Source organism: Pan troglodytes, chromosome 6, assembly GCF_028858775.2.
Source record: "Pan troglodytes isolate AG18354 chromosome 6, NHGRI_mPanTro3-v2.0_pri, whole genome shotgun sequence".
NCBI lineage: Eukaryota > Metazoa > Chordata > Mammalia > Primates > Hominidae > Pan > Pan troglodytes.
Genome location: NC_072404.2, coordinates 110,453,451 through 110,466,411, shown reverse-complemented (window position 1 = coordinate 110,466,411; position 12,961 = coordinate 110,453,451). Strand labels below are relative to the sequence as shown.

Below are 12,961 nucleotides of genomic sequence, written 5' to 3'. Positions count from 1 at the left end.
TGCGATGTGGTCTCGGTGCTGGTGGTCGAAAAAGTGAAGCTGGGAGTACTGTGTGAGGTGCTCTCGGTGGTTGTGATCGAAGAAGTGAAAGCGGGAGTACTGCGTGAGGTGATCCCTGTGGTGGCGATCGCAGAAGTGAAGTTCGGAGGATTCCGTGAGGTAGACTTGGTGGTGGTGACCAAAGAAGTTAAGCTGGGAGTACTGTGAGATGTGGTCTTGGTGGCGGTGATCAAAGAACTGAAGCTGGGAGTACTGTGTGAGATGGTCTCGGTGCTGGTGATCGATGAAGTGAAGCTGGCAGTACTGTGTGAGGTGCTCTCGGTGGTGGCGATCGAAGAAGTGAAAATGGGAGTACTGTGTGAGGTGATCCCTGTGGTGGCGATTGCAGAAGTGAAGCTTGGAGGACTGTGTGAGGTGGACTCTGTGGTGGTGATCGAAGAAGTGGAGCTGGGATTACTGTGTGAGGGGGTCTCGGTGGTAGTGATCAAAGAAGTGAAGCTGGGAGGACTGCGTGAGGTGGTCTCTGTGGTGGGGATCCAAAACGTGAAGCCTTGAGGACTTTGTGAGGTAGTCTCAGCGGTGGCGATTGAAGAAGTGAAGCTGGGAGCACTGTGTGAGGTGGTCTCTGTGTTGGTGATCACAGAACTGAAGCTCAGAGGACCGTGTGAGGTGGACTTGGTGGTGGTGATGAAAGAAGTGAAGCTGGGAGGACTGTGTGAGGTGGACTTGGTGGTGGTGATGAAAGAAGTGAAGCTTGGAGGACTGTGTGAGGGGGTTTTGGTGATAGAGATTGAAGAAGTGAAGCTGGGTGGACTGTGTGAGGTGGTCTCGGTGGTGGGGATCGAAAAAGTGAAGCCTGGAGGACTGTGTGAGGTGGTCACGGTGGTGGTGATTGAAGAAGTGAAGCTGCGAGTACTGTGTGAGGTGGTCTCTGTGGTGGTGATCACAGAAGTGAAGATGGGAGGACTGTGTGACCTGGTCTCAGTGGTGGTGATGGCAGAAGTCAAGCTGGGATTACTGTGGGATGTGCTGTTGGTGGTGGTGATCAAAGAAGTGAAGCTGGGAACAGTGTGTGAGGGTGTCTCACTGGTGGCGATCGAAAACGTGTAGCTGGGAGTGCTGTGGGATGTCCTCTCGGCGGTGGTGACTGAAGAAGTGATGCTGGGAGTACTGTGTGAGGTGGTCTCAGTGGTGGTGATTGAAGAAGTGAAGCTGGCAATACTTTGGGATGTGGACCCAGTGATGGTGATCAAAGAAGTGAAGCTGGGAGAACTCCGTGAGGTTGTCTCCATGGTGGTGATTGAAGAAGTGAAGCTGGGAGTACTGTGTGAGGTGATCTCGGTGGTGGCGATGGAAGAAGTGAAGCCAGGAGTATTGTGTGATGTGGTCTCAGTAGTGGCAATCAAAGAAGTGAAGCTGGCAGTACTGTGTGAGGTTGTCTTGGTGGTGTCGACTGAAGAACTTAAGCCGAGGGTACTGTGTGAGCTGGTCCCGGTGGTCGTGATCAGAGAAGTCAAACTGGGAGTACTCTGTGAAGTGATCTTGGTGCTGGCAATCGCAGAAGTGAACCTGGGAGTACCGTGTGAGGTGGTCTTGGTGGTGGCGATTGCAGAGGTGAATTTGGGAGGACTCATTGAGGTGGTCTTGGAGGTGGCAATCGAAGAAGAGAAGCCAGGACGACTACGTGAAAGGGTCTCAGTGGTGATGCTTGAGGAAGTGAAGCTGAGAGGGCTGTGTGAGGTGGTCTCGGTGCTGGTGAGCGAAGCAGTGAAGCTGGGAGGACTGTGTGAGGTAGTCTCGGTGGTGGTGATCAAAGAAGTGAACCTGGGAGGAAAGGGTGAGGTAGTCTCGCTGGTGGTGATCGAAGAAGCGAAGCCTGGAATACTGTGTGACATGGTCTCAGTGGTGGTGATCGCAGAATTCAAGCTGGGAGTACTGTGTGATATGGTCTCAGTGGTCGTGATTGAAAAAGGGAAGCTGGGAGTACTGTGTGAGGGTGTCTCAGTGGTGGCGATTGAAGAGGTGTAGCTGGGAATACTACGTGAGACGATCTCAGTGGTGGCAATCAAAGAAGTGAAGCTGGGTGTACTGTGTGAGGTGGTCTCAGTGGTGGTGATTGAAGAAGGGAAACTGGTAGTACTGTGGGATGTGGATTCAGTGATGGTGATTAAAGAAGTGAAGCTGGGAGTACTGTGTGAGATGGTCCCGCTTGTAGTGATCGAAGAAGTCAAGCTAGGAGTACAGTGCGATGTGGTCTCAATGGTAGTGATCAAAGAAGTGAGGCTGGGAGTACTGTGTGACATGGTCTCGGTGGCAGTGATAAAAGAACTGAAGCTGGGAGTACTGTGTGAGGTGGTCTTGGTGCTGGCAATCGCCAAAGTGAACCTGGGAGTACTGTGTAAGGTGGTCTTGGTGGTGGCGATCGCAAAGGTGAATCTGGGAGGACTGGTTGAGGTGGTCTTGGAGGTGGCAATTGAAGAAGAGAAGCCGGGAGTACTGTGTGAATGGGTCTCAATGGTGGTGCTTGAAGAAGTGAAGCTGGGAGGACTGTGTGAGGTGGTCTCGGTGGTGGCGATCGAAGAAGTGAAGCTGGAAGTACTGTGTGAGGTGGTCTTGGTGCTGGTGATCAAAGCAGTGAAGCTGAGAGGACTGTGTGAGGTGGTCTTGGTGGTGGTGATCAAAGAAGTGAACCTGGGAGGAAGGTGTGAGGTAGTCTCAGTGGTGGTGATCAAAGAAGTGAAGACTGGAATACTGTGTGACATGGCCTCAGTGGTGGTGATCGCAGAAGTTAAGCTGGGAGTACTGTGTGATGCGGACTGAGTGGTCGTGATTGAAGAAGGGAAGCTGGGAGTACTGTGTGAGGGTGTCTCGGTGGTGGTGATCAAAGAAGTGTAGCTGGGAGTACTAGGTGAGATGATAGAAGGAGTGAAGCCTGGAATACTGTGTGATATGGTCTCAGTGGTGGTGATCGCAGAAGTCAAGCTGGGAGTACTGTGTGATATGGACAGAGTGGTCGTGATTGAAGAAGGGAAGCTGGGAGTATTGTGTGAGGGTGCCTCGGTGGTGGCGATTAAAGAAGTGTAGCTAGGAGTACTACGTGAGATGATCTCAGTGGTGGCAATCGAAGAATTGAAGCTCGGCATGCTGTGTGAGGTGGTCTCAGTGGTGGTGATTGAAGAAGTGAAGCTGGTAGTACTGTGGGATGTGGACTCGGTGATAGTGGTTAAATAAGTGAAGCTGGGAGTACTGTGTGAGGTGGTCCCGGTTGTAGTGATGGAAGAAGTCAAGCTGGGAGTACTGTGGGATGTGGTCTCGATGGTGGTGATCAAAGAAGTGAAGCTGGGAGTACTGTGGGATGCGATCTCAGTGCTGGTGACCAAAGAAGTGAGGCTGGGAGTACTGTGTGAGGTGCTGTCGGTGGTGGCGATCGACGAAGTGAAAATGGGAGTACTGCGTGAGGTGATCCCTGTGGTGGCACTCACAGAAGTGAAGTTTGAAGCATTGTGTGGGGTGGACTTGGTGGTGGTGATCAAAGAAGTTAAGCTGGGAGTACTGTGGGATGCGGTCTTGGTGGCAGTGATCAAAGAACTGAAGCTGGGAGTACTGTGTGAGATGGTCTCAGTGCTGGTGATCGATGAAGTAAAGCTGGGAGTACTGTGTGAGGTGCTCTCGGTGGTGGCGATCAAAGAAGTGAAAATGGGAGTACTGTGTGAGGTGATCCCTGTGGTGGCGATTGCAGAAGTGAAGCTTGGAGGACTGTGTGAGGTGGACTCAGTGGTGGTGATCAAAGAAGTGAAGCTGGGATTACTGTGTGAGGGGGTCTCGCTGATAGTGATCAAAGAAGTGAAGCTGGGAGGACTGTGTGAGGTGGTCTCAGTGGTGGCAATCGAAGAAGTGAAGCTGGGAGTACTGTGTGAGGTGCTCTCTGTGGTGGTGATCACAGAAGTGAAGCTCAGAGGACTGTATGAGGTGGACTCCGTGGTGGTGATCAAAGAAGTGAAGCTGGGAGGACTGTGTGAGGGGGTTTCGGTGGTAGTGATTGAAGAAGTGAAGCTGGGAGGACTGTGTGAGTAGGTCTCGGTGGTGGAGATCGAAAAAGTGAAGGCTGGAGGACTGAGTGAGGTGGTCTCAGTGGTGGTCATCGACGAAGTGAAGCTGGGAGTACGGTGTGAGGTGGTCTCTATGGTGGTGATCGAAGAAGTGAATATGGGAGGACTGTGTGACCTGGTCTCAGTGGTGGTGATGGCAGAAGTCAAGCTGGGATTACTGTGGGATGTGCTGTCGGTGGTGGTGATCGAAGAAGTGAAGCTAGGAACAGTTTGTGAGGGTGTCTCACTGGTGGCGATCCAAGAAGTGTAGCTGGGAGTGCTGTGGGATGTCCTCTCGGTGGTGGTGATTGAAGAAGTGATGCTGGGAGTACTGTGTGAGGTGGTCTCAGTGGTGCAGATTGAGGAAGTGAAGCTGGCAGTACTGTGGGATGTGGACCCAGTGATGGTGATCAAAGAAGTGAAGCTGGGAGAACTCTGTGAGGTTGTCTCCGTGGTGGTGATTGAAGAAGTGAAGCTGGGAGTACTGTGTGAGGTGATCTCGGTGGTGGAGATCGAAAAAGTGAAGCCTGGAGGACTGAGTGACGTGGTCTCGGTGGTGGTCATCAACGAAGGGAAGCTGGGAGTACTGTGTGAGGTGGTCTCTATGGTGGTGATCGAAGAAGTGAAGATGGGAGGACTGTGTGACCTGGTCTCAGTGGTGGTGATAGTAGAAGTCAAGCTGGGATTACTGTGGGATGTGCTGTCGGTGGTTGTGATCGAAGAAGTGAAGCTGAGAACAGTGTGTGAGGGTGTCTCACTGGTGGCAATCGAAGAAGTGTAGCTGGGAGTGCTGTGGGATGTCCTCTCGGTGGTGGTGATTGAAGAAGTGATGCTGGGAGTACTGTATGAGGTGGTCTCAGTGGTGGTGATTGAAGAAGTGAAGCTGGCAGTACTGTGGGATGTCGACCCAGTGACGGTGATCAAAGAAGTGAAGCTGGGACCACTCTGTGAGGTTGTCGCCATGGTGGTGATTGAAGAAGTGAAGCTGGGAGTACTGTGTGAGGTGATCTCGGTGGTGGCAATTGAAGAAGTGAATCCAGGAGTATTCTGTGACATGGTCTCAGTGGTGGCAATCGAAGAAGTGAAGCTGGCAGTACTGTGTGAGGTTGTATCGGTGGTGGCGATCGAAGAACTTAAGCCGAGGGTACTGTGTGAGCTGGTCCCGGTGGTGGTGATCAGAGAAGTCAAACTGGGAGTGCTGTGTGAGGTGGTCTTGGTGCTGGCAATCACAGAAGTGAACCTGGGAGTACTGTATGAAGTGGTCTTGGTGGTGCCAATCACAAAGGTGAATCTGAGAGGACCGGTTGAGGTGGTCTTGGAGGTGGCAATTGAAGAAGAGAAGCCAGGAGTACTGTGTGAAGGGGTCTCAGTGGTGGTGCTTGAAGAAGTGAAGCTGGGAGGACTGTGTGAGGTGGTCTCAGTTCTGGTGATCAAAGAAGTGACGCTGGGAGGACTGTGTGAGGTGGTCTTGGTGGTGGTGATCAAAGAAGTGAACCTGGGAGGAAGGTGTGAGGTAGTCTCGGTGGTGGTGATTGAAGAAATGAAGCCTGGAATACTGTGTGACATGGTCTCAGTGGTGGTGATTGCAAAAGTGAAGCTGGGAGTCCTGTGTGATGTGGTCTCAGTGTTCGTGATTGAAGAAGGGAAGCTGGGAGTACTGTGTGAGATGATCTCAGTGGTGGCGATCGAGGAAGTGAAGCTGGGCATACTGTGTGAGGTGTTGTCAGTGGTGGTGATTGAAGAAGTGAAGCTGGTAGTACTGTGGAATGTGGACTCGGTGGTGATGATTAAAGAAGTGAAGCTGGGAGTACTGTGTGAGGTGGTCCTGGTTGTAGTGATTGAATAAGTCAAGCTGGGAGTACTATGAGATGTGGTCTCGATGGTGGTGATCGAGGAAGTGAAGCTGGGAGTACTGTGTGATGTGGTCTCGGTGCTGGTGATCGAAAAAGTGAAGCTGGGAGTACTGCGTGAGGTGCTCTCGGTGTTTGTGATTGAAGAAGTGAAAATGGGAGTACTGCGTGAGGTGATCCCTGTGGTGGCAATCGCAGAAGTGAAGCTCGGAGGATTCTGTGAGGTAGACTTGGTGGTGGTGATCAGAGAAGTTAAGCTGGGAGTACTGTGGGATGTGGTCTCGGTGGCGGTCATCAAAGAACTGAAGCTGGGAGTACTGTGTGAGATGGTCTCGGTGCTGGTGATCGATGAAGTGAAGCTGGGAGTACTGTGTGAGGTGCTCTTGGTGGTGGCGATCAAAGAAGTGAAAATGGGAGTACTGCGTGAGGTGATCCCTGCGGTGGCGATCGCAGAAGTGAAGGTCGGAGGATTCTTTGAGGTAGACTTGATGGTGGTGATCAAAGAAGTTAAGCTGGGAGTACTGTGGGATGTGGTCACGGTGGCGGTCATCAAAGAACTGAAGCTGGGAGTACTCTGTGAGATGGTCTCAGTGCTGGTGATCAATGAAGTGAAGCTGGGAGTACTATGTGAGGTGCTCTTGGTGGTGGCGATCGAAGAAGTGAAAATGGGAGTACTGTGTGGGGTGATCCCTGTGGTGGCAATCGCAGAAGTGAAGCCCAGAGGACTTTGTGAAGTGGACTTGGTGGTGGTGATCAAAGAAGTGAAGCTGGGATTACTGTGTGAGTGGGTATCAATGATAGTGATTGAAGAAGTGAAGCTAGGAGGACTGTGTGAGATGGTCTCAGTGGTGGGGATCAAAAAAGTGAAGCCTGGAGGATTGTGCGAGGTGGTCTCGGTGGTGGTGATGGAAGAAGTGAAGATGGGGGTACTGTGTAAGGTGGTCTTTGTGGTGGCAATCACAGAAGTGAAGCCTGGAAGACTGTGTGAGGTGGACTCGGTGGTGGTGATGAAAGAAGTGAAGCTGGGATTACTGTGTGAGGGGGTTTCCGTGGTAGTGATTAAAGAAGTGAAGCTCGGAGGACTGTGTGAGGTGGTCTCGATGGTGGCGATCGAAAAAGTGAAGCCTGGAAGACTGCGTGTGGTGGTCTCAGTGGTGGTGATCGCAGAAGTGAAGCTGGGAGTACTGTGTGAGGTGGTCTCTGTGGTGGTGATTGAAGAAGTGAAGATGGGAGGACTGTGTGACCTGGTCTCAGTGGTGGTGATGGCAGAAGTCAAGCTGGGATTACTGTGGGATGTGCTCTCGGTGGTGGTGATCGTAGTAGTGAAGCTGGGAGTAATGTGTGAGGATGTCTCAGTGGTGGCAATAGAAGAAGTGTAGCTGGAAGTACTGCGTGAAATGATCTCGGTGGTGGTGATCGAAGAAGTGATGCTGGCAGTACTGTGTGAGGTGGTCTCAGTGGTGGTGACTGAAGAAGTGAAGCTGGTAGTACTCTGTGAGCTTGTCTCGGTGGTGACAATCGAAGAAGTGAAGCCAGGAGTATTGTGTGACGTTGTCTCGGTGGTGGCAATCGAAGAACTGAAGCTGGCAGTACTGTGTGAGGTTGTCTCAGTGGTGGCAATCGAAGAACTTAAGCCCAGGGTACTGTGCGAGCTGGTCCCGGTGGTGGTGATCACAGAAGTCAAACTGGGAGTACTCTGTGACGTGATCTTGGTGCTGGCAATCACAGAAGTGAACCTGGGAGTACTGTGTGAGGTGGTCTCGGTGGTGGCAATCGCAGAGGTGAATCTGGGAGGACTGGTTGAGGTGGTCTTGGAGGTGGCAATCGAAGAAGAGAAGCCAGGAGGACTATGTGAAGGGGTCTCAGTGGTGGTGCTTGAGGAAGTGAAGCTGGGAAGACTGTGTGAGGTGGTCTCGCTGGTGGTGATCAAAGAAGCGAAGCCTGGAATACTGTGTGACATGCTCTCAGTGGTGATGATCGCAGAATTCAAGCTGGGAGTACTGTGTGATATGGTCTCAGTGGTCATGATTGAAAACGGGAAGCTGGGAGTACTGTGTGAGGGTGTCTCGGTGGTGGCGATTGAAGAACTGTAGCTGAGAGTACTATGTGAGATGATCTCAGTGGTGGCGATTGAAGAAGTGAAGCTGGGCGTACTGTGTGAGGTGGTCTCAGTGGTGGTGATTGAAGAAGTGAAGCTGGTAGTACTGTGGGATGTGGACTCAGTGATGGTGATTAAAGAAGTGAAGCTGGGAGTACTGTGTGAGGTGGTCCCGGTTGCAGTGATTGAAGAAGTCAAGCTGGGAGTACTGTGAGATGTGGTCTCAGTGCTGGTGATCGAAGAAGTGAAGCTGGAAGTACTGTGGGATGCGGTCTCTGTGGTGGTGATTGAAGAAGTCAAGCTGGAAGTATTGTGGGATGTGGTCTCAGTGTTGGTGATCCAAGAAGTGAAAATGGGAGTACTGTGTGAGGTGATCCCTGTGGCGGTGATCGCAGCAGTGAAGCTCGGAGGATTGTATGGGGTGTACTTGGTGGTGGTGATCAAAGAACTTAAGCTGGAAGAACTCTGTGAGGTTGTCTCCATGGTGGTGATCAAAGAACTGAAGCTAGGAGTACTGTGTGAGATGCTCTTGGTACTGGTGATTGATGAAGTGAAGCTGGGATTACTGTGTGACGCGCTCTCGGTGGTGGCAACTGAAGAAGTGAAAATGGGAGTACTGTGTGAGGTGTTCCCTGTGGTGGTGATCACAGAAGTGAAGCTTGGAGGATTGTGTGTGGTGGACTTGGTGGCAGTGATCAAAGAAGTTAAGCTGGGAGTACTGTGTGAGGGGCTCTCGATGGTCGTGATCGAAGAAGTGAAGCTGGAAGGAGGATTGTGTGAGATGGTCTTCTTGGTGGTGATTGAAGAAGTCAAGCTGGACGTACTGTGTGAGGTGGTCTCGGTGGTAGTGATTGAAGAAGTGAAGCCGGGAGGACTGTGTGAGGTAGTCTCAGTGGCGGGGATTGAAGAAGTGAACCCTGGAGGGCTGTATGAGGTAGTCTTGGTGTTGGTGATCGAAGAAGTGAAGCTGGGAGAACTGTTTGAGGTGGTCTCTGTGGTGGTGATCAAAGAAGTGAAGCCTGGAATACTGTGTGACATGGTCTCAGTATTGGTGATTGCAGAAGTCAAGCTGGGAGTACTATGTGATAGGGTCTCAGTGGCGGTGATTGAAGAATTGAAGCTGGGAGTACTGTGTGAGGTGATCTCGGTGGTGGTGATCAGAGAATTCAAGCTGGGAGTACTGTGTGATATAGTCTCGGTGCTGGCGATTGCAGAAGTGAACCTGAGAGTACTGTGTGAGGTGGTCTCAGTGGTGGCGATCGATGAACTGAGGCTGGGAGTACTGTGTGAGATGATCTCGGTGATAGCGATCAAAGAAGTGAAACTGTGAGTACTGTGTGAGGGGGTCTCGGTGGTGGTGATTGAAGAAGTGAAGCTGGGAGTACTGTGTGAAGTGGCCTCAGTGCTGATGATCAAAGAAGTGAAGCTCGGAGGACTCTGTGTGGTTGTCTTGGTTGTAGTGATCAAAGAAGTCAAGCTGGGAGTACTGTGGGATGTGGTCTCAATGGTGGTGATTGAAGAAGTGAAGCTGGGAGAACTGTGGGATGTGGTCTCGGTGCTGGTGATCAAAGAAGTGAAGCTGGGAGTACTGTTTGATATGGTCTCGGTGGTGGAGATCAAAGAGCTGAAGCTGGGAGTACTGTGTGATATGGTCTCGGTGGCGGTGATCAAAGAACTGAAGCTGGGAGTATTGTGTGAGATGGTCTTGATGCCAGTGATCGATGAAGTGAAGCTGGGAGTACTGTGTGAGGTGCTCTCAGTGGTGGTGATGGAAGAAGTGAAGATGGGAGTACTGCGTGAGGTGGTCTCTGTGGTGGCGCTCAAAGAAGTGAAGCTCGGAGGACTGTGTGAGGTGGAGTTGGTGGCGGTGATCAAACAAGTGAAGTTGGGAGTACTGAGTGAGGTGGTCTCAGTAGTGGTTATCGAAGAAGTGAAGCTGGGGGTACTGTGTGAGGTCATCTCAGTGGTGGTGTTTGAAGAAGTGAAGCTGGGAGTACTGCGTGACGTGGTCTTGGTGGTGGTGGTTGAAGAAGTGAAGTTGGAAGTACTCTGTGAGATGGTCTCGGTGTTTGTGATTGAAGAAGGGAAGTTGGGAGTATGGTGTGAGGTGGTCTCGGTGGTGGTGATGGAAGAATTGAAGCCGGGATTACTGTAGGATATGGAGTCGGTGATGGTGATTGAAGAAGTGAAGCTGGGAGTACTGTGTGATGTAGTCTCAGTGGTGGTGATCGAAGAAGTCAAGCTGGGAGTACTGTGGGATATGGTCTCGGTGCTGGTGATCGAAGAAATCAAGCTGGGGGTACTGTGGGATGTGGTTTCAGTGGTGATGATCAAAGAAGTGAAGCTGAGAGTACTGTGTGAGGTGGTCTCGGTGGTGGTCATTGAAGAAGTCAAGCTGGCAGTACTGTTGGAGGTGGTCTCGGTGGTGGTGATGGAAGAAGTGAAGATGGCAGTACTGGGGGATGTGGACTCAGTGGCGATTGAAGAAGTGAAGCTGGGAGTTCTGTGTGAGGTGGTCTCGGTGGTGGTGATTGCAGAAGTGTAGCTGGGAGTACTCCGTGAGATGGTCTCAGTGGTGGCAATCAAAGAAGTGAAGCTGGGAGTACTGTGTGAGGTGGTCTCAGTGGTGGCAATCAAAGAACTGAAGCTAGCAGCACTGTGTGAGTTGGTCTCGGAGGTGGCGATCACAGAATTGAAGCTGGGAGTATGGTGTGAGGTGGTCTCCATGGCAGCGATTGAAGAAGTGAAGCTGGGAGTACTGTGTGAGGTGGTCTCGGTGGGGGTGATTGAAAAAGTGAAACCTTGAATACTGTTTGAGGTGGTCTTGGTGGTTGTGATCGCAGAAGTCAAGCTGGGAGTACTGTGTGGTATGGTCTTGTTTGTAGTGATACAAGAAGTGAAGCTGGGAGTACTGTGTGGTATGGTCTCCATGGTAATGATAGAAGAAGTGAAGCTGGGAGTACTCTGTGAGGTGTTCTTGGTGGTGGCAATCGAAAAAGTATAGCTGGGAGTATTGAGTGAGGTGGTCTCGGTGGTGGTGATTGCAGAAGTGACGCTGGGAGAACTGTGTGAGCTGGTCTCGGTGGTGATTGAGGAAGTGAAGATGGGAGTACTGTGTGAGGTGGTCTTGGTGTTGGTGATCGAAAAAGTGAAGCTGGAAGTCCTATGTGAGGTGGTCTCAGCAGTAGTAATTGAGGAAGTGAAGCTGGGAGTACTGTGTGAGGGGGTCTCCACTGTGGTGATTGAAGAAGTGAAGCGGGGAGTACTGTGTGAGGTGATCTTGGTGGTGGTAATTGAAGAAATGAAGCTGGGACTACTGTGTGAGGTGGTTTCAGTGCTGGTGATTGAAGATGTGAAGCTGAGAGTACCGTGTGAGGGGGTCTCAATGGTGGTGATTGACGAAGTGAACCTGGGAGTACTGTGGAATGTGGTCGCGGTTGTGCTGATTGAAGTAGTGATGTTGGGAGTATTGTGTGAGGTGGTCTCGGTGGTGGTGATTGAAGAAGTGAAGCTGGGAGTACTGTGTGAGGTGGCCTTGGTTGTGGTGATTGAAGAAGTGAAGCTGGGAGTACTGTGTGAGGCAGTTTCGGTGGTGGTGATTGAAGAAGTGAAGCTGGGAGTACTGTGTAAGTTCGTCTCAGTGGTGGTGATTGAAGAACTGAAGCTGGCAGTACTGTGGGATGTGGACTTAGTGATAGTGATTAAAGAAGGGAAGCTGGGACTACTGTATGAGATGGTCTCAGCTGTGGTGATGGAAGAAGTCAAGCTGGGAGTACTCTGAGATGTGGTCCTGGTCGTGGTGATCAAAGAACTGAAGCTAGAAGTACTATAGGATGCGGTCTCGGTGGTGGTGATCAAAGAAAAGAAGCTGGGAGTACTGTGTGAGGTGGTCTCGGTGGTGTTGATCAATGAAGTGAAGCTGGGAGTACTATGTGAGGTGGTCTCTGTGATGGCAGTCGAAGAAGTGAAGCTGGTAGTACTGCGTGAAGTGGTCTCTGTGGTGGCGATAGAAGTGAAACTGGGGGTACTGTGTGAGGTAGTCTTGGTGGTAATGATCAAAGAAGTGATGCTGGGAGTACTGTGTGAGGTGGTCTCAGTGGTGGCAATCGAGGAAGTGAAGCTGGAAATATTGTGTGAGGTGGTCTCGGTGATGGTGATCAAAGAAGTGAAACTTGGAGTACTATGTGAAGTGGTCTTGGTGGTGTTGACCAAAGAAGTGAAGCTTGGAGTACTGTGTGAGGTGGTCTCCCTGGTGGCGATTGGAGAAGTGAAGCTGGGAGTACTGTGTGAGGTGGTCTTGGTGGTGGCCATCGAAGAAGTGAAGCTGGGAGTACTGTGTGAGGTGGTCTCAGTGGTAGTGATCGAAGAAGTCAAGCTGGGAGTACTGTGTGTGGTGATCTTGGTCGTGGCGATCAAAGAAGTGAAGCTGGGAGTACTGTTGGTCTCCGTGGTGGCAATCGAAGGAGTGTAGCTGGAAGTACTGTGTGAGATGGTCTCCCTGGTGGCGATTGAAGAACTGAATCTGGGAGTACTGTGTGAGGTGGTCGTGATCGAAGAAGTGAAGCTGGGAGTACCGTGGGAGGTGTTCTCGAGGGTGGCGATTGAAGAAGTGAAGCTGGGAGAACTGTGTGAGGAGGTCTTGGTGGTGGCGATCGGAGACGTGAAGCTGGGAGTACTGTGTGAGGTGGTCTTCGTGGTGGTGATCAGAGAAGTGAAGCTAGAACTGTGTGAGGTGGTCTCGGTGGTGCCGATCCGAGAAGTGAAGCTGGGAATATTGTGTGAAGTGGTCTTGGTGGTGGTGATCACAGAAGTGAAGCTGGGAGTGCTGTGTGAGGTGGTCTTGGTGGTCTTGGTTACCAAGTTTGTGGTAGGAACTGTGGCTGTTATTGTGGTTGGGAGAGAGGAAGAGGTGGGTCGGAGAGAGG

At 51.3% G+C, this 12,961-nt stretch overlaps 2 protein-coding genes across 2 annotated transcripts; both read right to left on the bottom strand.

Moving 5' to 3' along the window:
* Positions 1-3,159: 3,159 nt before the first annotated feature.
* LOC129144497 (mucin-3B-like) lies at positions 3,160-6,274 on the bottom strand. The gene is made up of 3 exons (XM_054687273.1): positions 4,786-6,274; positions 3,401-4,479; positions 3,160-3,311 (listed from the first exon to the last, which is right to left on the bottom strand). The coding sequence occupies exons 1-3, from the start codon at positions 6,231-6,233 to the stop codon at positions 3,160-3,162; spliced, it is 2,679 nt and encodes an 892-aa protein (XP_054543248.1). The 5' UTR covers positions 6,234-6,274.
* Positions 6,275-7,392: 1,118 nt separating this feature from the next.
* Positions 7,393-12,347, bottom strand: LOC129144496 (mucin-3B-like). Its single transcript, XM_063815938.1, has 4 exons — positions 12,269-12,347; positions 11,966-12,077; positions 7,634-11,709; positions 7,393-7,544 (listed from the first exon to the last, which is right to left on the bottom strand). The coding sequence occupies exons 1-4, from the start codon at positions 12,345-12,347 to the stop codon at positions 7,393-7,395; spliced, it is 4,419 nt and encodes a 1,472-aa protein (XP_063672008.1).
* Positions 12,348-12,961: the final 614 nt, after the last annotated feature.

Coding starts and splice junctions, on each gene's coding strand:
- LOC129144497 (XM_054687273.1), bottom strand. CDS start 6,233: ATGACCGCCACCGAGACCACATCCCACAGTACTCCCAGCTTAACTTCT. Junction 4,480..4,785: donor ATCACAACCACCGACAGCAC/ATCCCACAGTAA, acceptor CACTGGGTCCAC/ATCCCACAGTACTGCCAGCT. Junction 3,312..3,400: donor CACCGACAGCACCTCACACA/GTACTCCCAGCC, acceptor ACCACCATCGAG/ACCACATCCCACAGTACTCC.
- LOC129144496 (XM_063815938.1), bottom strand. CDS start 12,347: ATGGCCACCACCAAGACCACCTCACACAGTACTCCCAGCTTCACTTCT. Junction 11,710..11,965: donor CACAGAGACCACCTCACATA/GTACTCCCAGCT, acceptor CACATCCCACAG/TACTGCCAGCTTCAGTTCTT. Junction 7,545..7,633: donor CACCAAGATCACGTCACAGA/GTACTCCCAGTT, acceptor GCCACCACTGAG/ACAACCTCACACAGTACTGC.